A 26,314-nucleotide genomic window follows, 5' to 3' on the forward strand; every position below is an offset into this window, starting at 1 on the left:
CATAAAACCAAAGCCTATAAAAATAAATCACCTTGCAGGACTACATGGCAAAATATTACTATCTCACAGAAGTATTCCTAGGCAAGTAATGGAGTACAGTTAGTGAAGAAGTGGGAATGAATTCCCAATAATGACTGGTTAGACTTAATGGAAAAACTGTGTAGGTTATACCATTCCTCATTTCACCTAGTTCCTCTGCCATAAAATGCCTGCTTTTAGAGGCATTTTATGTGTAAAAATGAGGGAACACACTCTGGCTTCACTGAGCAAGTTCATCACAGAACATTAAAGTGGGTTCTGCAAGATGTTAATAACTGCTACATTATATAAGTGTTTCCATAGTCAGATCAAATTTGAGGAAAACTAGGGTCAACAAAGTTAGACAGGCATATTTATTTTTCCCTTTAAGACTTCTCAGACCCTTTAATAAGCTGACGACATTATACAAGTTAAAAAATCATTTAGAATTCAGTATTTCACAGGCTGTTTTTTGTAGCACCTTCTGGAATAACGCTCTGAAGCATTCTGCACTTTGGAAAATGCCAATTTATACAGAGCCTTCATTAACTTATAGGAAGCTCAGCTCTGAAAAATTCATTTTATGCTAACAGAAATTAGAATTTTAAAAGACAAACACAGAATTTTTGAATCAAATATGTTTAGGAAGGCCAGCAGAACAAAATGAAACACAACAAACTTCCTAATTACTTATATTAAAAGAGACCAGAATCTGTTTATGGTAGGTGAGGAGGTCACATGTGGGGTTGGGAAGGTCTGGGGACAGTTCACAACTTCTGTGATTCTTGGATTCAAATCTGGCTTTGATATCTTTCTGATTCAGACAGCAATAAATCATGAAAACACAGAAACCTCTTGGCATTTCTCCTCTCTGTTCCTTGCCCCTACTGCACTGACAAGTGCTATACCTACCGATTCGGATAATGTGCACGGTGATATAGATGTCCTTTCTTAGCTCACTGCTACCCAAATCCTATAAACAAACAAAGTTTGGTTATTTTGGAAGACATGAGTGGCACTTAAGGGCATAGCAGTTTATTTTCACAAACAAAAGAAGAAAGACAGAGATGAACACAGACATTCTTAATGGAATATTTGTAGCAGAAGTACATGATTTTAAATCATGTTCTAAAAATATTACAATCAACCTTAGGTCAACTGATACCAGTAATACTTTAAAGAAGAGAGTATTGTTGATTCAATCTCTCACTCATCATTCATTCTTTAAACATTTATTAAGCACATACTAAATACCAGGTGTCTTGCTGAATGCGATCACTGGTTTTGTTTTTTGTTTTTGGAGATGGAGTTTCGCTCTTGTTGCCCAGGCTGGAGTGCAGTGGTGCGATCTCAGCTCACTGCAACCTCTGCCTCCCAGGTTCAAGAATTCTCCTGCCTCAGCCTCCCGAGTAACTGGGATATAGGTGCCCACCACCACGCCCAGCTAATTTTTGTATTTTTAGTAGAGACGGGGTTTCACCATGTTGGCCAGGCTGGTCTTGAACTCCTGACCTCAGGTGATCCACCTGCCTCGGCCTCCCAAAGTACTGGGATTATAGGCGTGAGCCACCATGCCCGGCAATCACTGTCATACTTTGGTAATAGTATAAAAGAAGCAGTAATACACTAAAAGAATGAAAGTAATCCTGGAAGGTGATATTCAGAATTCTGGGCACTAATGTAATTTGTGTGTTATTTACATAAAGTTTAAAAGCAAATTCACTATGTTCTCTCACAGTAATTTATTTCTCCTAAATAGTATGAATCATAACTGGATGAATCTGCCTTATGAATGAAACAAGATCCACTCACCACAAAGAGGGAGCAATGTCGTTCTGGTTTATCAGGGGCTTTGGGAAGCCCGTTTCTATTCAGCCTCAAGAAAAATCTCTCACTACAAGAGAAAAAACGTTTAACAATTTGAAAATTATTTAATAGTTAAAGATTTATCCCTCTGTAACTACTCTTCATCACAACAGGTAAGCTAAACATTAGGTTGTTCATTTAACATCAACATTGCTTATATAAACTAGGAGAGCTCCGAAGACAACAAATATTTGCTTCACTTCTGTTAAAACTGGCAAAGCAGCAACTACGAAGGCAGAAAGCACCTATATACAAATAGACATTAACTTGTGAAAGACTTGAATACAGTTTTATATCAGTAATATCATTATTCCAAGAGGTAGAAATAAATGCACTAAAAGAGAAAAATATGACATGTTTCATGTGTTTGTAACCAAGATTTCTTTTTCATGTTTTATGTCACATTAGTTAATTAACATTAAAGACATTCTGAGTGCTAACTATCTATTAGAAGGCTTCATATTTTATGGTCTTATAAGTCACTAATCCATAACACAAGTAGAGATTTCAAAAATGAAACTTAAATTTTCTTTGGTCTACAAACGAACAAAAGATCTCCAACTACCCCCACTAAATTTGCATTTGAAAATAAAGTGCCACCGGGAGCTGTGGTGGCTCAGGACTGTTGCCCTTGCACATAAGGAGGTGAGGCTAGGCATTCGACGCCAGCCTGGGCAACACAGAAACCTCTCATCTACATAACCAAAAAGAAAATACAGTGCCACCTAGATTTAATGAAAACGCAAATAATGCTGTTGATCAGCCACTAATTCATAGCAATAAATACTTATGGATGCCATTTATTTATTTATTTTGAGACAGAGTCTTGCTCTGTCACCCAGGCTGGAGTACAGTGGCATGATCTCGGCTCACTGCAACTTCTGCCTCCTGGATTCGAGAGATTCTCATACCTCAGTCTCCTGAGTAGCTGGGATTACAGGTGCATGCCACCACGCCTGGCTAATTTCTGCATTTTTAGTAGAGACAGCATTTCACCATGTTGGCCAGGCTGGTCTCGAACTCCTGGCCTCAAGTGATCTGCCTGCTTCGGCCTCCCAATGTGCTGGGATCACAGGCGTGAGTCATTGCACCAAGCCATGGATGCCATTTAGATCCAAGGTAATGTGTGACACTATTTATGTTCAACAAAATAAAACAAATATAAATCCACAAAAAATTAATCTACCAGCTACTGTGAGCTTCAAATTTTAACTGAATTTCAATATCCTGGTATCAATGATAGAATTAAATAGTTGGCTGCCTCAGGCAATGAGCACACAACCAACATCTACAGAATGTAAAATGCTGTAGCTTTGGTCAGTGTAGCTTCAGTCTAGGGAATGAGCAGGGAAATGGAGAGCAGGACATTAATAAAAGGCTCAGAACCAAGGAAGCCTCTATGTTATCACCCAATCCTTGCCTTAAATAATGGTTCTGTCATTCAAATACATATAAGAGGAGATAAGATAACCATAAACAGATCTCTAAGGAAGCATAAGAATTTGAATTTATGGCTGTTTTGGAACACTTATTCTCTTTGGTGATCTAAGTCTTGATAGATATGTTTAACAGAATCAACTACCTGGCTTATCTCATCTTTTACTTATATTATGCCTATTTCTGACTTCTCATATGAGAAAGGGCAGCCAATACATATTTCTATGGGGCCATTTTCACTCTTATTACCTATATCTTTTCCCAGAAAACAGATGGCCAATAAGGCATGCATGAAGAGAATAAAAATTGCTGTAAGTATCCTCAATTGAAGCTAAAGTTCACATGTGATATTATTCCGAACTGGAGGCTGGGAATGACACCTACAACTGGGGGTGCAGAGAAAAATTAATCTTATCCAATTGTCATTTGCTATAATTCAAGGAAAATGACTGTAAGCTCTCTTCACAATAAAAGAAAATTCATTATTATTTCAAATTTATCATTTTAATTTTTTTTGGGTTGGGGGGAGGTCTCACTCTTTCACCCAGGCTAGAGTACAGTGGCACAATCTCGGCTCACTGCAAGCTCTGCCTCCCGGGTTCAAGCGATTCTCCTGCCTCAGCTTCCTGAGTAGCTGGTACTACAGCTGTGTGCCACCACACTCGGCTAATTTTTGTAATTTTTTTTTAGTAGAGATGGGGTTTCACTATGTTGGCCAGGCTGGTTTCAAACTCCTGACCTCAGGTGATTCTCCCGCCTTGGCTTCCCAAAGTGCTGGGATTACAGGCGTGGGCTACCAGGCCTGGACTATTTCAAATTTAAAATCAATGAAAAGGAAATGTGCAAGAATTCATCTTGGGACAAAGGAATTATACTTTAACCATATTATTAGGTAATACATTTTTGGGAATTTACCGTTTGACAGGTACTCTGCCAAGGACTTTACATAAATTATCTCATTTTATCCTCAATATGCCTTTAGGAAATAGGTACTAATATAATGACCATTTTACAGATGGGAAAACTGCGAAATAGTAAATAGTTTTATTCAAGGTCACAGAGATGGTGTGTGGCTGAGCAAGGACTCTATTCCATGTATTAATTCAAAACCCTAGCACTCCATTAGAATGCTATAAGGTAACTTCCTCTTCTTCTCTACAGAAATATTGAGTAAATATTTCCAGAATACTGAGATAAAGGAAAAGCCATCATTTGCCTGGGGCACCCACTCAGTAGTCAAGCCTGGTCCCAAGAGTTCAAGGTAACTTTCTCCATACCCTTCCTGGGCTAAGAGGAATGAAAGAAGTGAGAATCTTGATTTAGCAGGTTTCAAAGAGGTCTTTGGTTTGAAATTGTTCTTTGGTAGTTTTCTTTTCTTTTCTTTTTTTCCCCGAGATGGAGTTTCACTCTTGTTGCCCAGGATAGAGTGCAATGGCACAATCTCGGCTCATTGCAACCTCTACCTCCCGGATTCAGGCGATTCTCCTGCCTCAGCTTTCTGAGTATCTGGGATTACAGGTGTGCGCCACCACACCTGGCTAATTTTTGCATTTTTAGTAGAGACAGGGTTTCACCACGTTAGTCAGGCTGGTCTCAAACTCCTGACCTCAGGTAGCCTCCCAAAGTGCTGGGATTACAAGTGTGAGCCATTGCGCCCGGCCAGTAGTTTTCTTTAATGAAACATGCTTAGAAAAAAAAAAAAAAAAAAAAAAAAGACTTGAGAAACAAATTATTTTATTAAACGAACACAAAACTCCAAAAAGATTTAAGAACTCAGCTTTACTTAGTCAAAACTGCTAAGGTTTAAGTATGGTATTTGGTCTGTTTCTTAGTAATCAGTTACCTACTAACGTATGTATTGATTACATTTTAGAACATAAGCAATGTGAGCATTTTCCCCTCTCCTATATCATGGACCGTATGTTCTACTTTATATTTTTTGAGATGTAATTAGGTTTGAAGCTCCTCATTACCTCTACAGAAATATTCAAAGCAAATTTCACATTATCTTGGTCAGTCTAAAAAGATGGACACCAATAAGATTAAAATGCAGAAGTCAATAGGGCATTTTCAATATTAAAACCTTAACTTTAATACTGACATAAAATCCAATTCTGTATCTGTACATTTCATCAATATTCTGGAAAACAATGTTTCCTAAAGTATTCTATTGCAGAAACAGATCCTTTTTGCTCTGTCACTATTTTAATTTCACTAGTCTACACAGAATCCTGATTATGCAAGTATTATACTATATCATATCCTGTTTCAGAAAGATTATCAATATGTACTAAGCCAATGACATATACCTTAGCTTAAGCATGCCTTAAGGGGGAGATACAAATAGACTGAAAATGGGTACTATGGAGAAATAAGTCATGTGCAGTTCTTTTAAAAGCCAGACTTCTTTTAAAAGAAAAAAGAAAAAAAAAAGGAAAACATCTACGGCCAATTAAAAAAATCCTTTTTATTCATTTGATGACATGCTATTGTTATGCCAACTCAAATCAATTTATCTTCTGCTTTAGTGATACAGCAACTAATCACTCAGCAAATGGTTTTGGACAAAAAAAGACCTCTAATAATGTATTTTGGAATCTTTGGATTATTATTACTCGCCCACACTGAAATGTTTGGAGAATATCAGAAGCTATGCCTTCAACGCCCAAAGAAAAATTGAACAAGTCAATAATACTGCATTCTTTTTTCTTCCTTTCTTTCTTTTGAGATGGAGTCTCGCTCTATCGCCCAGGCTGGAATACAGCGGCACGATCTCAGCTCCCTGCAACCTCCGCCTCCCAGGTTCAAATGATTCTCTTGCCTCAGCCTCCAGAGTAGCTGGGACTACAGATGCATGCCACCACGCTCGGCTAATTTTTACATTTTTTGTAGTGATGGGGTTTCACCATGTTGGCCAGGCTGGTCTTGACCTCCTGACCTCAGGTGATCTGCCTGCCTCACCCTCCGAAAATGCTGGGATTACAGGCATAAGCCACCGTGCCTGGCCAATAATACTGCATTCTGGCACATCTTCTGAAATTCTCCAAATATTTTGCGCATACTTTTGTGGCCACACAGAAATATGTTTTTGGCAGTCTATTCTAAGCCTGTTCTATTGCAACTCTGTGGTAAGTATGATCAGATGACAAAACTAGTTTTTGTAAACTTAAAAAATGTCCTTCCAAGATATGCATACCTCCATTACATACATCATTTAGACTTTTTTCCTAAGTGGAAGAGAAGTTTTTATGTTTCTTTCCTATTACACGATGAGCAACTAGAATACAGGCCCATGAGTATTAACCTTTTTGTATCTTCAACTCCTAGTGAATGATTTGGTATTCTTAGATGTTTGATAAGACTAACCAAATACAATCTTTTAGGACAAAATAGAGTAACACCCAAATAACTGGAAAGCTTTAATTCTCTCCCAACTTTCCCATCATGTCCTTTACTTTATGGTAGGGAAATGCATGAAACTCTGCAAAAAGATATTTCAATCCGTGATGCCTCACGACCTCACTTGAGATTCTCATATTAACTTCGCGGCACCCCAGATTCCAGATTATTCCATTTAATGCTGTCCTCATGAACATTTTACATCTTTATTATATTGAACATATAGTAATAAAAAAACTATACTGATATGTTTTCAAATGAGAATACTGTCTTCCTCTTCTTAAAGAATGAATAAGCAAATAGAACATTTCTAGAAACACTGAGAAATGAGAGTTGGTATTATTAACAGCAGAGAAAATTCATTATTTGACTTCCCCATATACTGCCATGTTCTTCCAGAGGCAATCTCTCTGCAGGAGAAATTTAGTGTCCACCTGAATTCCATGTATGAGTCATTATAAATCATGATACTATAAATCAAAAATGACTATTTCTTCGGAAATAAAGAAAAACAAATCACAATTATTTATTATTTATAACCTTTCTTCTTCCAACAATGATTTGATGAAATCAGGATAATGAAATAAGAACATAAATAAGTATTCCTGGAAAAAATCATAAAGGCAAATATGTACCCTGTGCCAGACCCTATGACTTATGCCTTACATTGCTCTTCTCATTTAATTCTCCTCACCACAGTAGGAGGTGGAAACGACTGTCGTTGCCCATTTGTCATCCCAGTGAGAAAGCGGAGGCTAGAAGATATTAGATAAGTTGGCCAAAGTTGTGTGGTCAGTCAAGGATGGGGCCAGGATATTAAATTCCAGAGTCTGATTTGAGAGTCTTGCCTTTTAACTAAAATGCAACCTTCTCTTTGAAAGAACAGAGCACCTCAGAGCACCAAAGAAGGCATGGTATGGTGGCTCACTACCTGTAACCTCAGCACTTTGGGAGGCTGAGGTGGGAGGTCACTTGAGCCCAAGAGTTCAAAACCAACTTGGGACAACATATTGAGACCCTATCTCGAAAGAAAGAAAAAAGAAAAGAAAAGAAAAAAGAAAAGAAAGGAAAAGAAAGAAAGAAGACAGAGAGAAAGAAAGAAAGAAAGAAAGAAAGAAAGAAAGAAAGAAAGAAAGAAAGAAAGAAAGAAAGAAAGAAAGAAAGAAAGAAAATAAAAATTAGCCAAGCGTGGTGGCATGTGCCTGTAATCCCAGGCAATCAGTAGCTGAGTAGTCCCAGCTACTCAGAAGGCTGAGGTGGGAAGACTGCTTGAGCCTGGGAGGTCGAGGCTGCAGTGAGCCATGATTGCACCACTGTACTCCAGTGGGGTGACAAAGTAAGACCCTGTCTCAAAAAACAGAAAGAAATGGACAAAGAAGAGCAAGACTAACTATGTCACACAAACCAAGAGTTGTTTGTGTGAATATTCTTAATAAAATTAAAACATAATAATTACAAATGGCCAAGCATAGTGTCACACTCCTGTTGTCCCAGCTACTCAGGAGGTTGAGGCAGGAGGATTACTTGAGCCTAGAGGTCAAGTCCAGGCTAGACAAGATAGCAAAGTCCCTGTCTGCGAAAAAAAAAAAAAAAAAATCAACCAAACAAATGAACAAACAAACAAAACTGCATGAAGCCAAATGAAAAAAACAAAAAGCCACAACATATCTGTGTTTATGGAGATTACACCTGTGACCAATTGCTCAGTTGAACTACTGATATTCTGATGTACTCAAAAAGACCTCTAATGATGACAAGTGTGTTTCACAGCATAGTGTGATAGAAATGTTCTTCCTGGTCATGCAAATAATATAGGAGGCACAGTAGGGATCTGAAGGTCCTGATGGCGTCTCTTCTGTTTCTCAGTAGGACGCTTCTGTCTTCTGTGCCTCCTTGTAAACCACTCACTAGAAGTAACCCTTCCGTCGGGAAGGCCAATATCAAAAATTTTGACACTTTATATGAAATATGTTTTTATATTTCACATAAAAATTGTTATATTTTTCTGCGTGGATTTATATTTATCACTTTTATAGTTCACCTCACATAAGAAGTAAAACTGTCTAGTGATTCAATGAACATGAAAGTTACACAACATGTACTTTTATCCAAAAATACATGACTGGGTAATATCTTCGGTTGAAACATGTTGTGAGAAAGATTTGCAAGCTAATCAATCCACAAAAAATTACAAAGAACGCTTGTAAAATAATTTTCAACAGTTAAATATGATTGAAATAGATTTATGGTCTCCAAGAAGAACAATAACAACAGAGAACCCAGTTAGACGGTCATGTTCTATTAAACTAATTGGAAAAACACCTGTCATGTTTTTTTTATATTCAAACCAATTTTACACAAACAAAAACAAACAAACAAACAAAATCCCATGTAGCATATTTGAAAAAGCAGTCATTTGTCTTAAATTGAACTATGCTAACCTGGGCACAGTGACTCACACCTGAAATCCCAGCACTTTGGGAGGCAGAGACGGGCAGATCACTTGAGCCTCGGAGTTCAAGATCAGCCTGGGCAACATGGTGAAACCTTGCCTCTACAAAAAACTTTAAAAATTAGCCGGGTGGGGTGGTGCATGCCTGTGATCCCAAGTACTCAGGAGACTCAGGTGGGAGGATCACTTGAGCCCAGGAGGCGGAGGTTGCAATGAGCTGATATCGCACTCCAGCTGGGATAACAGAATGAGACCTTGTCTTAAAAAAAAAAAAAAATTAACTATGCTGTATGAAGAGTGTGAGCATAACAATTAATACCCATTCTACACTGAGTAGGTGTGAAGGGAGACACACCAGAAGCTAAGGGGTGGTAAGACAGACGAAGGAATAATGAGAAGAGCTAAGAGGATGGTCCCAGAGTGCAGTGCTGACCCTAGAGCCTCTCCCTAAAAGGCAATAGAATACAAACGTAAGGTGATCTGAATTGTTTCTATTTCACTGCTTCTCCTGCATTCTGATTATCGCCTAACAGTGTAAGATACGTCCAACAATCTGCTGTGGGAGACCAGAATATGGCACCCCATAATATGCCTCTTTGGCATAAGAATTGTTGAGCTAAAGGCAATTAAGAAGTAGGTGCTGGAAAGCTCTCTGCCTTCCCTCTAATTGCCTAAAGGCAATGCATAGATTTACAAAAACAAAAAGAATCTTGCCTCTCTTAGACCATCTAAGTACTAACAGGCCTGGCCTTGCTTAGTGTCTGAGATCAAACAAGATCAGGCACATTCAGGATGGCATGGTCATGGGCCTGCCCCTTCCTCTACCAGGGAGAACAAAGGTTAACCACTGATGACAACTTTAAACATTACAGGCCTGGAGATGGCACCAGAGGTATCCCTACCAACACTCTTTATCAACTAGCCTTTGTCTGCCAGTTATTTGCCTTCCTAGAAGTTGCCCTCCCTAGAGACTTCAAGTCCTCTTTGGTCTTGTCATTTCTCCATAATTTACTGTTCTTTCTTGAAGATACTATGTAAGCTGGAATTCAAAGCCACCTCTTTGAGAATTTCTCATTCCTTAGGTATTAATATATCTCATGTATGTATGAAATATACATGTTAGTAAACTTCTGTTTTTCTCTTTTTAATTTGTCTTTTGATAAAGAGGACCATTCCAACTAAGAACGTATGAGTGTTAAAGAAAAAATTATCTTCCTCCCCAACACTGTGAAGAGAGCTGTTACTGTGGTCTTGCCTAGAATGATTAACAAAGGACAATTCAAAAAAGCTCAGGCTGCACTATAAATTGCTGTATTTATGCCCCCAAGAAACCAGTGCTACCTCTGTCCAGGCAAGATACTTTGGGAAGCAGCTGGAAGGTGTGCTGGCAGCTCTGCAGTGGCCGCTGGACTACGGGGCCTTGGTGCTCATGATGGCAGAGATGAAGGACATTCGAATAGATGCCCTATGTACAGGGAATGATCAGTGCTAAACAGAAGAGACCCATGGGCCTTCTAATTCAGTGGTTCCCAACTGAAAGAGTCTCCCCGGGGCCTGAAAGCTTAAGGGAATGAATAACTCCTCCCTCCTCAGGCCCAGTCCCAAGGCGCAAGACCCAGCAGTGAGCATCAGCAAGATAGCAGAAGCAGGAAGAGAGCTGGCCAGAAGACACATACCCCCTGAAGATGGAGAGGGAGACTGTCTGGGTACTACGTAGCTGTCACGTCAGACTGGGACACTTCCTGTTTACAGAGGACTATAAAACCCCTGCCCCGTCCTCACATGGGGCTGATGCCATTTTAGGTCTCAGCCTGTCTGCACCCAGGCACTCATTAAAACAGCTTATTGCTCCACACTGCCTTGTGTTGTTTGTTGGCATGCTCTCAGGGTTCGAACCGATACAAGAGCCTTACACCAACCTGACTGTGTACAATATTCTCCTGGTGAGCTGTATAAAGCCCAGGCCCCACCCTGGAGATCCTGACTGACTGAGTCAGGATGGACGTAAAAGCTTCCTGTTTGTTTAAAGCTCAGCCATGTGAAAGGACCACTGTTTTTACCCAAAAGCCCTAGTCTTAATTAATCAGAATTGCTGACTGTGTTTTATGATAGTCATGTATACCAGAAAACAGGCAATGTACGCCTGGTATCTTAGGGTCAAAGACTTTTCCCCTCTTCCTCCCAACCACATGACAACACAAATGACAGAGTTTTTCCTTGGCAATAAATGAAAGCAACTTCCCAAGCAAGTCTTCCTAGATAAGATTATTAATGTGCTTTCTAATTTTAAAACTAAAGCAAAGTTAGAGTCATGAGCTCTTCTGATTAAAGGGAAATGGAAAGAGGAAGATCTCTGATACAACTGTTGCCAGAGTTTACTTAAAGAGGAGATAGATGATGTTTTCTTTTAAAAATATTAATGCTCAAGCCCATATTCACCTTACAAATAATTGAGTGTTGAGGACTATGCAACCAAATGATGTGATGGCTTTGTTGGCATATAAAGAATTTGGGTTTAGTTGAATGATACAACAGGAGATATATTTTTAAATTATAGCCAATTCCATTGCCAATTTTGAATAACAAGCCAATTCTTTCTTACTAGTCAGGATGATTATTGTGTACAATATTCTCCGTCATGCTATTTGTCTTTGCAGAAAAATAAAGATATCTGAAACAAATATCTCTGTTTTTAGGAAAGGTAAAATTTTAGCAGAGTTTTTAGGAAGGTAAAATTCAATAAAAAAAGAATATAATACTCTTTAAAATTATAAATAATGTTCAGATCAGCTGCTGCTTCACATCTTCTGTTCTGTTACCAGATTAAGCAATTGGTGAATGAAAGAAATGATTTTGATTGACAGTTGATTTAAGAAAAACAGCCATGACTTTAAGTTCAGAAGACTTGAGACCTTAGAAATCTCAAAGTTCGTTTCAAGTAAAATCTTTAGAAAAAGGCCTACTGTATAACTAAACTGAGAAAAATACTTGCTTGAGTCTCCCTCTACAGAACTCATTAAGAATTTCACTAAAAAACGAGTTCCTTAGAGAAGTAATCAAAAGTAGGCACAGATAGGATCTGGTTAACACAAACAGGGATCATGAAATGAGAAAGCCTGTATGTAGGCAGAATGCGTTCTGCTTATCATTCTGGGAATTTATATCATTTGATCATTGTAAATACTGTATCTTTGACATTTCATGAGAAAAGAATCACTCTGATCTATATTCAGAAATTATTGTAACCTTTCTAACATCTTTTCATTAGGAACGTATCTATAATAAGGAATGTTAAAGTAAAGTAAACCTGAGCTCTTTATAAATACTCTGAGTTGAAGCACGCAGTTTCTTAAAAAGGCAGAAAAGCCATAAACAAACACAGAATAAGTATAAAAATCCATGTAATTCAAGCCCTGCAAAAACAGTAAGTATAATAAATCGTTCATGCATTTACTATCTTAGAGAGATTTTTTTTTTTTCATGAAATTACGTCTGTGAAAGGAAAATAAAAACTTGGGACCCCCAATTCACTCTGCCAAAGGTAAAAAGATTAAGCTGAAAGCTGAGTCATACAAGAAGCTGCCTTTCCTTTTGCTCCTAAGCAGAGAGCTACAGATAACAGGTTAAATATCTCCACAGGTAGTTACTCTATGTTCACCTTATTGTCTGTAAAGTGTTCATTTACTGAGCGTGAGATGAATACATAATTGACTATTCCCCTATCTATTCCTTTTCTCTTGCAACATGTGGATTCAGTAATGTGACCACCTTCCTCTTTCCCCTCCAGCCTGCCTTTCCCCTTTAAATATTGAAGTCTCAATATTATCTTCGGAGAAAGGCACAGACCTGTCTTCTAGGTGCATGCCCTTAACCTTGGCAAAATAAACTAAATTGATTGAGATCTGTTTCAGATACATTTTGGTTTACAAGCCAAAATCAAATTTCCATTCCAATAGCTTTTACTGATGGACACAACATCTTACTGATAGATTCTTTATATTCATTGTAACTTTTAAAAATGAAAATGATCTAAAGCATCATTAAATACTATTTATTAATTAGACGACTCATTCAACTATATTTTTGGAAGATCAGGTGCTTTTTTAACCTGGGAGCCACAAAGCTTCTTAACTGATAGGAAAATGTTAATGCTTATGAGAACAGGTTCATTATTTTCTGTTGAAGTCTATAGTTTACATACTTTTAAAGAGAAATCTTTGGTACTGAAAAAGTTAGGAACCATTGCTTTAGACATGTGAAATACTTTTGTGAAATAAAAATTGCATATTGGATACCATACAAAGGGCTGACACAGAAACTGATGAAATAAGGAAATGATTTTGATTGATTGTTAAGAAATGTGAAATACTTTTACAAAATAAAAATTGCATATTGGGTACCATCCAAAGGATGATACAGAAACTGGTGAATTAAGGAAATGATTTTGATTGACTGTTGATTTAAGAAAGATAGCCATGACTCTAAGTTCAGAAGACTTTAGAAATCCCAAAGTTCATTTCAAGTAAAATCCTTAGAGGTATACTATATAACTAAGCAACCTGGCAGAAATACTTGCTTGAGTGTTTTGAACATCAGTAGACTATAAGCTGTGTCTACTGGCAAAGTCTTATCTTTGGAAAAGGAACTAACAAGGACTGCATCATTGATAATTCCTTTGTTAATGTCGAATCGTCTAACAATATATTAATAAATGGCATGAAGGTAGGAATTTTTTGTTCCTGTTTTATTCAGTGATGTGTTCCCAGTGTCCAAATGAGTGTCTGGCCCTGAGAAGGACAGCAAGAATTGTTTGCTGAATAAATAAATGAATGAACGAATGAACATCAGCAATTCCACAAGAACAATGTGAACTTTATAAAGCTCAACTGAAACAAAAAGAAGATGCAGTCTCTCTTTAACTTGTAGTCCAAAATATCTACATGGAAATACTTAGGGAAAGATGCTATACATTTATCTGACAATTTTTATGTACTTTTTTTTAGCATGACAGTGTTTGCAAATGATGTTTCCCCAGAGACAGGGCTGAGAGCACAGTTCTTATTAGCAGTGTAACATGAAACGACTCTATAAACATTTTTGATGCACTCAACACTTTGAGTACTCTCTCTTCTTAATAAGCGCATCCTCACCACAGTGGAAAGATGATAGCAAAAATTAAGATAATAATAGCATGATCTCTTAATGCTTTGCCTCAACAACAATGTAAGACTCGTAAGCTTCCTCTAACTGCATCAATCAGCCCTGTGTCAGGCACTCTACAAGGTGCTGAGAACATCTAGATGATGAGTGGGCAAAGCCTTATCTTTGGGAAAGGAACTAAGAAGAGCTGCATCATCAACAATTCCTTTGTTAATGTTGAACCATCTTACAACACAAATGGAGATGAATACCAAAGAAGTCCTTGCGAGGTGGGTTGCTAAGTGTGACCATAGCTTATCCTGTAGGGAACTTAGGAAAACTAAGTAATTCTGAATACCTTATGGGTAGCAGACATAAAGCAAAGGAAGAAAGACAGAGATGACCCAAATCCTAGTGAAAAGAACATCAATCTGGTTATCTTTTAAAACACAGGAATAGGTGTAAAAGAACCTTCTGGTCACTTTCTAAAATCCTGCACTATTTAAGTAATAAGAGACAAGTAGCTTGAATAATTAGAGCTTAGAGTGAAAGGGAAAGAGAAAATCAGTTCTGAGTTCACTGACTCTATGAGTTTTTGGTTTTCTGCAACTTGGAATTTCTGGGCACCTATTATTATAATAACACATTATAATGATGCAGAAATTTACAACTTTAAAAACAACTAGAATTGTATGGCTCTTAAAATGCTACAGAGAAAAAAGTGAATCAGTTCTACCCTAGGTGCTCTCAGTATGAATAAAGCATTTCTCTGCTTGTTTTGTATTAATTTAGATCCTCCTTCTTGCTCATTTCATATTTAAAACTCTCCCATTATTGACACCACAACATCTCTAAAGCAATTATTTGTGATTTTCTTTTTTTATGTGACACAGAAGTGTGACCAAAGGGGGAGTAAACCACGAATCTGATTAACTCTGAAGTGACAACAATCCCACATTTCATGCACCTGCTGAAACAATCAAATGATGGAGAAGAGGGAGGGCGGAAAGCAGGAGTGCCTTTCAACAGGAGGCCCGAGGGAAGGTCGCTGTGGGTCACTGACAGTCAGGCAGACACCCACAGAGAAATCTGTGCCAGCATGTCTAGACACAGCAGGAAATGCTCTGGGCCGTATGGAATAGTTGATATTGCCACAATCCAAGGAGGGTCTCTGAATGCCGTCTCCATCTATTTTTGTTCTCAAACAAAGTTGTACTCCCTGTACCTCTGGCCAGTCAGACATTTTCCCTACATTATTGCTCTGCTTTGGAGACGTCACATTTTTGAGCTGATTTTATAACATGAAACTACAAAAAGGGATCTATGCCCATGATTTTTGATGTTCAAAACAACATATGCTCCTAATTTATATAACAATATAGATGCTGAACTTCTGTGATCATGCTATACGTTTTAAATGATGTATGAAAGAAGAAATACTAGCACAGTGCAGGGAATGAAAAAGCCATATCTGCTCTCTTATGTTATGTACTAGCATACATGCACAAAAATATTAGCATATTTTGCTAGTCTGGGCCAAATAACAATTCTCCCTAACAGTTCTTTCTGTACGCTCTCGAAAAATTTTCCTAGCAATTCAGTCTTTTCAAAAGAAGTACGGTTTTTTCATTTCCTTTTAAAATGGAAAAGGGTATTAGATTGTATCAGCCTCACTCATTGGAAGCTATGATGGTAACTTCTTAGATTTTCCTTATGACACAGAATCCTCAATTTTCTCCTTCTTTTCCACCTATGATGTTTCAGTCTCCAACCTTACCACCTGCTTCTGATCCCTATTTGCTAAGCACGTCCAGCAAAAGCTAACCTGGGAGTCTGGATGCACTAGCAATTTCAGATGTCTCCCATTGGCGCAGCCCTCACTGCACTCAGCAATTCTGTGAGCCTTCACTTACTCTCTATCACACTTTTCTTTTTTACACTTAATTATTTATATATTTTTTACATTTTACTTATTTATTTATTTAGAATTGATAAACGGCCTGGGCGCAGTGGCTCACGCCTGTAACCTAGCACTTTAGGAGGTCGAGGTGGGAGGATCATGAGGTCAGGAGATCGAGACCATCCTGGCTAACACAGTGAAACCCCATCTTTACTAAAAATACAAAAAATTAGCCGGGCGTGGTGGCACATGCCTGTAGTCTCAGCTACTTGGGGGCTGAGGCAGGAGAATCGCTTGAACCCAGGAGGTAGAGGTTGCAGGGAGCCGAGACTGTGCCACTGTACTCCAGCCTGGGCAACAGAGTGAGGCTCTGTCTTAAAAAAGAAAAAAAAAAAAAAAAAAGAATTGATAAATAAAAATTGTATTTATTTATCAATTCTAAATAAAACATGTTGTTTTGAAATATGTATACATTGTGGAATGGCTAAATCAAGCTAACCTACCATGAGGTAAAATACGTGCTTTACCTCACGTGGTTTTTTTTTTTTGGGGGGGGATGAAAACACTTAAAATCTACTCTCTCAGCAATGTGAAAGTATATAATACACTGCTATTAACCATAACCACCACGTTGTACAATAGCTCTCTTGGACTTATTCCTCCTATCTAACTGAAATTTTGTATCCTACTTTTCCAAAATTCCTTCCCCTAACCCCTAGTAATCTCCCTTCTTCTCTCCACTACTATGAGTTCAACTTTTTTACACTCCACATGTCAGTGAGATAATGCACTCTTTGTCTCTCTGTGCCTGGCTTATTTCACTTAACATAATGTCCTCCAGGTACATCCATGTTGTCCCAAACGACAGAGTGTCCTTCTTTTTAAGGCTGAATAGTATTCCAAAGTGTATACATACCACATTTTCTTTATCCATTCATCTGTTGATGGACACTTAGGTTGACTCCACATCTTGGCTATTGTCAGTAGTGCTGCAGTCAACATGGAAGTGCAGATATATCTTGCACACACTGGTTTCATTTCTTTAGATGCAGGCCCAGGGGTTAGATTGCTGGATCCCTATCACAAATTTGCTCCACGTCTGCTTGCCTTCTTCCTACAACTCACTTTCAGTCCTCAGCTTCCTCTGTCCTCTCTTTTGCTCTCCAATGGCAGCTGATCTTGTTTCCCCCTTTACTTAAAAAAGATCAAGGCCACAAACCTAAAGTCTCTTGATTCCATCTCAGCATTTTACACCCATTTCACTTCCTTCATCTTCCACATTAATAAAAGAAGTGTCCTTCCACTTTTTCAAGGTAGATTCCTTCACTTGTGTCTGGATCCCTTCTGCCGTTGCTTCAGGATTCAACTTTAAACCTCTACAAACGCTTAGAGGGTCTCGGACAGCTGGCACACAACACTTCACTTACTCTTACCGTGCTTTCATAGTGAGTGAATGAACTAGTGAATGGGTAGAGGTGATGTGCATTCTTACAACGGGAATTCCCTCACCTTTGGGAGGATAAACCTATACTTATTTAGAATTTCTAGGAAGGTGGCACTGATTTTGCCTGTAAGGCAAAAATCCTTTAAGGATTTAAGCATACAAGCTATTTTCTCTCACAGAATCTTTATTAATCTTCTAAAAGCTGCCTATTTTAAGTCTGAATCAAGGCTCATGCTTCAAGAGGAATATTATTATAACGTATATGTGATATAACACTCAATGTCCTAGACCATAGGAAAATACTCCTCTTAAGTTTTGTCAAAAACATTATGAAAACCTTAACTGTCAGTTCATGTAACGAGTATATTATTCTAGGCAGAATGGAATTCAGACCATCATCTATGAGGCTAGTGACTAAACCACTCCAATGTTCTTTAAAGACATTGGAAAAAAATGTCTTTTCTCATTGCTTTATGGCCTACATACAGTATGAAAACATTAATAAATTTTAAGCAGGTAATTCATTAACTACATATACTATATGCTAGAAGTTCAGCCAAGAGCTCATATACCTATCACAGGGGATTCATAACCAAGAAATTTTGTCATATTTTCTCCACATATTTTGTTATATTTTCTCCTTTTTGCTTTTTCTTTCTCTTTGTTCTTCCATTGCTGAAGTATTTTAAAGCAAATCATACCTCTGATTCCATTTTACCTTTTACTAGTAGGTCTCTTTAAATATTACATAACTATAATACCATATACCTAAAAAAATAAACAGTGCCTTGGAACATATTTCTTTAAGGCTTCAAGAGCAATTAACACATATTATTTCTGGTTAAGTATATTTCCTGTACTGCTTTTTAAAAATAATCATTCTAATAACTAAGATTTACTGACCAATTATCAGGTGGAAAGTATTACACTAAATTTAATCCTCCAATAACCCCATGGGGAAAGTACTATTATTATCTCTACTTATCAGACAAGTTAACAGCCTTGAGAGACATGAATTAACTTGCCAAAACTGATGTAGCTACTAAATGACAAAGCCAGGACTTGAACTCTTGCCATCTGACTCCAGAATCTGGCCACTTAGATTACTATGTGGCGCACAAGATACACAAAGGTATGTGTCTTGGGGGTGAAGAGATATCCAGATGTATTTCAGAATTCAGTATGAATCCATATTTCCATATTTAAAAAAATCTGTACCTCACCAATTGCATTCATTACTTTCTTTTTCTTAAATGATAGAATGGAATGATATACCAAATAGAAGGTAATTGTAGGCAATACAAAATTTATATGGAAATGAAGTATTTCAAGAAAAATGGAGAGTTTAATGGTGTGATGTTAGGAAAAATACCTAGCTTCAGAAAAGTATGTGAGTAAGTCACAAGCAGACAGTAAACCTCATCTGTACTTAATTACTAGGATAAGACTTTTTGTATGTAATCATCGGGATAACACTTTTTCCAGAAGTACTACCCTGCTGCTATTTTCTCAAATAAAAGCCCATGCCAGCAGCTCACATGCATGAGCAGCCCTATGCCAGCTGAGTACCAACTGGTGGTACTCAGGTCCTATTAAATACATTCTCTGATGAGAATGCAATATGTTAATAGATTAGTCCCAAGACAAATTTACAACTTTAACTGATGAAACCCTAGAGTACATCAGTAAACAAAGTAATGAAAGTTATAAGGGAGGTAGTCAACCAGTAAACAGCATTGTTTTCACTGGTCCATAAAATTTACTGTCTATTGTAGATTAATTGACATATGCCAAAACAGGAGAGATAAGAATATACACATCCATAGCTGCGCAACCTATGGAAAGCATAAACAAATACCATGACTCTATCACCATGTAGTACAGAAGCCAATTTTAAATGCAAGCTAAAGGAAACACAGTAGCAAATAATGCTAAGTAGTTTGCTTTCATGTAACAAAGACTCATATGCCCAATCCTACACCTCAGTTTATGCATGTCCACATTCTTCTGTCTCTTCCTTTCTCTGGCCCATGGCTAATCTCCCCACCAGCAAACTCAAATCTGTTTCCTGATGCCTCCTAAGGGACCTTGGGCAATCAGTGATTTCCCCTCTCCCTCATTACTGGATCTTCCCTGTCAATTCTTAACGAGGTCAAGTCCCTCCTACTCTAGTTTCTTAAAACTACAAACCCTCGACAGACTCCTTATTACACACTGGTGAGTAAAAATAGGTTGATGAATAATGTAGAATCTTATAGATATTGTACATGATGAGTATGGGTGTAGAGCAGTGATTTAGAATACAGATTCCTACATAAACCGCCATGTTAGAATACCAGCTCCACTATGTATCAGCTGTATGACCTTGGGCAAGTTATTAAAATCTCTCTGTGCCTCAGTTTCCCCATCTATAAAAACATGGATATTAGTAGTATCCACTGTATAGAGTGTTACAAGGGCTAATTAAATTAATATTTCTTAAAGAGCTTAGAATGGTGCCTGGAATATAATAAGCATTACATAAGTGTTAAATGAATGTAATAAAATTACATATGATTTGCAGAGAAATTATTCCCTCCCTTTCCCAGCAATACCCTTGAGGGCTGGAGAAATCATAAACTTTCAACCAGATAAATATGCTCTAAGAACAATTGGCTCATGTAAAAATCTGGAAAACTCGTTTTATAAAACTAATAATTATATTTTATAGAGAGAAATTGTGTCAAGACTGTATATACCTCAAATAAAAGTACGTGATTTTTGCTTCTCCAATGTGGCTGTGCCTTCAGGAGACACTGGGCTGGTGATGTGACACAAACAAGTGAGGAAGGTAAACTGGAAAAGAAGCCTGGAGTAGGTGTGTTTGAGCAGGATGCCGTGGGAATGGGCCTCAATCTTTAGTCACGGCAAGAAGTGCCCAAAACACACCTTGCAGGCTTAACATACTGGGCCACCCTCAGGGATATTCAGTAATTGTTTTGAAACAAAATTAATGGGCTTTCTAAATATGGTCCAGCTTCCATGACAAGTTCTTATCAGGAAATGCACTCTTCCTGGTACTGAGGAATTACTACGTGCTTCATAATTCTACTGGGTGAACAAGAAAGGGAGTACTTTTACATGCTGGCTCCTTTTGTATTGGACACATCTAAGTACTTAATCTAAGATTTTGATCACTAGCATAAAGTAACAATTGATGCCACTTTGCTATTTTGTTTTTTGAGGAGAATTATTATTTTTATGTACAAAAAACTCAACAGTATATATTTAACCCAGTCTAGTGGTGGGTTCTTTAGCCTTTGCCTTTTCCAGCTTGGGAATGTGAGCCAAAGATTTTAGACCCAGGAAATTGCCTCCCCAGTGATGGTCGATGTCATCATATCTGTCGTTGTAATTGGTCCTGATAGCTTCCACTGGCTTAGCCAAAGCTCTTTTATTTTCCGAGCTAACGTGTGTGAAAGCGACAGTGGTGCAGGTCTTCCTGTGGACTAGACATTCCAGTCTTGCCTTCCCCTTGATAATGCAGTTAGGGACCCTCATTTTATGATGCAGGGCAGGCAGGAAGACAATCAGCTCAATGGGATCCATGTCATGTGCAGTTACCATCAGTTGAGCCTTCTTGTTCTCCACCAAGGTGGTGATAGTGTTAATCCTGCTCAAAGAACAGGTAGTCTCTCAGTGGGCACATCCCCTTTGCCACAGCTTTCTTCTCAGCCTGGGCCAACAGCCTCTTCTTCTCTTGCTTTGTCTCTGGTCTGTACTTGTGGGCCAGCTTATGCAGCTGAGTAGCTGTTTGGTGGTCCAAGGCCTGAGTGAACTGGTTAATCACAGGAGGCACTTTCAGCCACTAATGGGGGATGGCTCTTTGCCACAGCAACCTGATATAGCGGGGCCATTTCACAAAGCCGGGGAGGTCCCTTTTGGGTTGGATGTCCTGTCAAATGCCAACATTCTTAGGCCTTTTCTCAAACAGAAGATTTATCACTTTCTTGGCCTCCTGCTTCTTCAAGACAGCAGGGGTCAGGGCCACCTTCTTCCTCTTGGCCTTCTTTCTTTCCACTTCATGGGTAGCTGGAGGAGCCACTTTGCTATTCTTAAAGTATTTTGAGAAGGACTCAATTTAAAACCCAACTTCTATAGCATAGATGATTTCTGAGGCCCTATATCAGTTTCAGTATTACCATTATCAAGAATTCATAATAATTTATTATTAAGACTTTCAGTCTCTAAAGCTCCAATTCTGGCCAATAAAATCCTGTTTAACTATGGAAACTTTCAGACAAATACTGAAGTGCTTAGGCAGTGATTCTGATGCGACTGCTGGTGGCGTGGTTCAGAGGGCAGGCTTTGGGCCAGAGCACGGGGTCTGCAGCTCTGCTCTGCCTTTTGCCACTTACAGGAGTTTGGTCACCTTCTCTAGCCTCTCGGTGTCTTGGCTTCCTCATCTGTAAAATTGGTGCAAATAATATATTTAAAGCACTTAAAACACAGTATGGCAGATGGTTAGTGCTCAATAAATGCTGGCTGTTTGCTTCTTAAAGGAGGAATTTTTTTTTTCAAAGTACTAACCAGTTATTTGTCTTATGTGAGGAATAAACACCCTGTTTCCTAATCTGTCCTCTATAGGTTTTGCACATATTGGTCCCTCTACCTGTACCTGCACAAGGTAACATTCTGTGATCAATGGCCAGACTGAAGCCTTAAAGATCATTTAGACTACATTCTTTTTTTTTTTTTACGTTTTTTAGCATTTATTATGGAAATTTTTATGTATAAAGAAACAAAAAAAATTTCCAGTGAACACATATATACATACTACCTAGATTCTATCATTAACACTTATCATATGTTTTATCACATCTCTAGTTCTCTGTCCTTCTATCTTTAAATTTTTTTTAAATTTTTTTACATGAAGAAGTTCTTTAGTGGTGATTTCTGAGACTTTGTTGCACCCATCACCTAAACAGTGTACACTGTACCAAATGTGTAGTCTTTTATCCCTAATCCCCCTCACACCCTTTCCCCGGAGTTCACAAAGTCTATGGCATCATTCCTATGCCTTTACATCCTTATAGCTTAGCTCCAACTTATGAGTGAGAACAGATGACGTTTGGTTTTCCATTCCTGAGTTTCTTCACTTAGAATAATAGTCTCTAATTCCATCCAGGTTGCTGCAAAAGCCATTATTTCATTCCTTTATATGGCTGAGTAGTATTCCATGGCATGTATATATATCTCACATTTTCTTTATCCACTCATTGATTGATGGGCATTTGGGCTGGTTCCATATTATTGCAATTGCAAATTGTGCTGTTAAAAACATGAGTGTGCAAGTATCTTTTTCGTATACTGACTTCTTTTCCTCTGGCATTTTACTTTTTGTAAATTATAGCACTAACCCTCCTATTTAATAACACAAGCATTCACTTAACTATACCATCTTTTGTCCACTGATTGTCAATGTTTGCAATTAGACTTTGAACTCTCAAAAAGAAATAAACCAAATGACAAATAAGTTCCAGGAATTTAAGAGGAAGAGGGAAGCAAGAGCTGAAATTTATGTATAAGACTTACCTGCAACATATGGACTTTATTTGGATCTCAATTTGAACAATTTGTAAAACAATATTTATGAGTCAATGGGGGAATCTGACTCCAATGGCAAATGAATATTTGATGATGTTAAAGGAATATTAATTTTTTAGACGATAATTCCTTTAGAGTTCCTTTTTTTTACATTTGAAAATGTTATGAGGTCAAGAATTTGCTTCAAAATAATCTGGGGATAAAGATAAAAATTGGAAAGGAATGTGGTTAAAACAAGATCAAACTTTTGTTGATAGTTGTTGAAGCTGGTGGAGGGTACATAAGGGTTCCTTACAATAGTCTACTTCTATATATGTAGGAAATTTTTCTAAAATAAAAAGTTTAAAAGAAATACAAAATTTTAAAACACTCACAAATAAGAAGAAATATAACAATGCCTTAAAATCACACCTCACATTCACAGTACTTTTTTCTGAGAAGATGCAGACATTTGATACTTATTACCTACACCCGGTGGGATGAAGGCAGCAAGAACTGTTAGCAGTTCCAAGATGAAAGAAAAAAATAGAAGGAAGTAAAGGGGTCAGGGCTGCAGAGTCACCATCAACTGCAGAGACAAGAGTCAAGCCCAGTCTTCAGATCTGTGCATCCTAAGGCCTCTTCATGCAGGGACGGTGAACTGCTCTGTGTTCCCGGCAGTTTGAACCAAACTGACTCATTACAAGGTTTTGAACACTTCCTAAAAGAAAACAATCACTGTGTGGCCTAAGGCCTCAGAAACATCAAGAAGATAAATCTGAGGCTGTTCCAAACATCTAGTAAGCATATATTGTGATACTTATTCATTCTTTTGCCAATCACCTTTGTGGTGATTGTGAGTTTGAGAGGTGAGAGCCACAGATAACCAAACACATTGAGGAGAAGCAGTGGGAAGGGATTGACTTGATTTCTCCTAGGATCATTACAGATCAGGTGGGATATTGAAGAGGGGTGTGTGTGTGTGTGGTAGGGGGGGGGGGCAGGTGCAGAGAAAGGAGGAGGAAGGAAAAGGGATGGGGAGGAGGGTGACAAAAGGGGAGGGTGAAGGCAGAAGTGAGAGAGGGAAAAGCGGAGGGAGAGACCAGTGGAAGTAGGCAGGCATGGCAGCCCAGCCACATTACAGACCAGGAAACCTACACAGCTCCTGGCTTGAACTTGTGGAACACAAACACAACATTTTGGCGGACGCTGTACCCGAGTTATTATCTTACTTTTGCTAACGATATAGGAATAAAATAAGGAGCACTCTGAAGATCAATACCTATTTAGAATGTTTGAGAAAATTTGAAAATGTTTATAATGAGATGATATTTAGAGACAAGCTAATATTAATCCCAAATTAGTACAATCCTATGATAATGCAATTTGAGCATTAGTGGCAAAGGGGAGTTTGTATTCCTCAAAAACTTTAGCTTAACAGGCGACCAGGCACAGTGGCTCATGCCTATAATCCCCAGCACTTTGGGAGGCCAAGGCGGGGGGATCACTTGAGGCCAGGAGTTCAAGACCAGCCCGGTCAACATGGCGAAACCCCATCTCTACTAAAAATACAAAAATTAGCTGGGCGTGGTGGTGGGTGTCTGTAATCCCAGCTACTTGGGAGGCTGAGGCACCAGAATCACTTGAACCTAGGAGGTGGAGGTTGCAGTGGGCCAAGAATGTGCCACTGAGCTCCAGCCTGGGTGACAGAGCAAGACTCTGTCTCAAACAAAAACAAACAAAAAAAGCTTTAGTTTAACAGAAATGAGCAAAAGAATAACTTTAGTTCTTCCTTTTACATGTCATATAGTTTATAAAGCATATTAAAGAGATCACATATTATACAGACAATGTTATAAAGATTTTGTAAACTAAACTACCCACAAACCAGACACACTTCAACATATAAACAAACATTATCTCTAAATAATCTTTCACATTTCTAAAGTATAACTTGGATCAGTTTTTCACGCCTTTTACTTCCCTTTTTAGTAGTGCTGATTTGTAAAGAGGCAAAGTTCTTTTAACACACTGATTCAATTCCTCTAACAGTGTAGAGAGTAGATTTTAAAACTGTATTACCACTGTTATTTCCACACCTCATAAATTTTGTGCCTGGTGCACAAAAACACCACCTTCTAAATTCTATGGACATAGTCCACTGTCAAGAAATAAAAAGTACACTTACTAGTAGATAATGACTAAGATATAAGCTAATTCAACAAAGATTTTATGGCTGTAACTGCATTAAAAATAAACTTCACACATATTCCCTAGAAAAAGAAAACTATTTTACCGGAAAAGAATTACTCCAAGATTATTTTCTGTTTATAAAATAATAGGCCAGGCGCAGTGGCTCATGCCTGTAATCCCAGCACTTTGGGAGGCCGAGGCAGGTGGATTATCTGAGGTCAGGGGTTCGAGACCAGCCCGGCCAACATGGTGAAACTGCATCTCTACTAAAAATACAAAAATTAGCTGGGCAAGCTACTCAGGAGGCTGAGGCAGGAGAATCACTTCAACCCAGGAGGTGGAGGTTACAGTGAGCGAAGACCACATCACTGCACTCCAGCCTGGGCGACAGAGCAAGACTCCATCTCAAAAAAAAAAATATATATATATATATATATGTGTGTGTGTGTGTGTGTGTGTGTGTGTGCGTGTGTGTGTATATATATGTGTGTGTATATGTGTGTATGTGTGTGTATATATATTATATATATATATGAGACTCGGTATTGCCTACCATTGTTAGTGTTTATTGAAAAGTATTTTTTTAAAGCATGGTACAGTTGGGTCATTGTGTGTGATTTGTGTGATTCAATTCAAATTCTCAATTTATCTGTGAAATTTTTAATTTGAAAGATGGCATGTTTTATGTTTAACTTTAAAACAAATATTAAAAATTTTAGACAAAAAAGTTTTAATAGGAGTTGAGACTTTCGAATAACAACCAAAACATACACTATATATCTTTTCCTAAATACTGAAAGAGAAAAGAGAACCAAAAGAGAATTGTAATAGGTAAGACTCAGAGAACTGAGAAAGAAAAAGAAATATGTGAAAATTAGTTATCACCTCAAAGCTCTGAAAC

General features: G+C 38.0%; 1 protein-coding gene across 3 annotated transcripts in view; it reads right to left on the bottom strand.

The window, feature by feature from the left end:
- DOCK4 (dedicator of cytokinesis 4) overlaps positions 1–26,314 on the bottom strand; it is a 475,993-nt gene that overhangs the window by 220,476 nt on the left and 229,203 nt on the right. For all 3 annotated transcript variants that reach the window (XM_032761480.2, XM_032761481.2, XM_032761479.2), the window contains exons 9-10: positions 1,831–1,912; positions 931–991 (exon numbers count right to left, since the gene is read on the bottom strand). In XM_032761480.2, the coding sequence (XP_032617371.1) occupies positions 931–991; positions 1,831–1,912 (143 nt within the window). The remainder of the gene's footprint in view (positions 1–930; positions 992–1,830; positions 1,913–26,314) is intronic.

This window comes from Hylobates moloch, unplaced genomic scaffold, assembly GCF_009828535.3.
Source record: "Hylobates moloch isolate HMO894 unplaced genomic scaffold, HMol_V3 SCAFFOLD_1, whole genome shotgun sequence".
NCBI lineage: Eukaryota > Metazoa > Chordata > Mammalia > Primates > Hylobatidae > Hylobates > Hylobates moloch.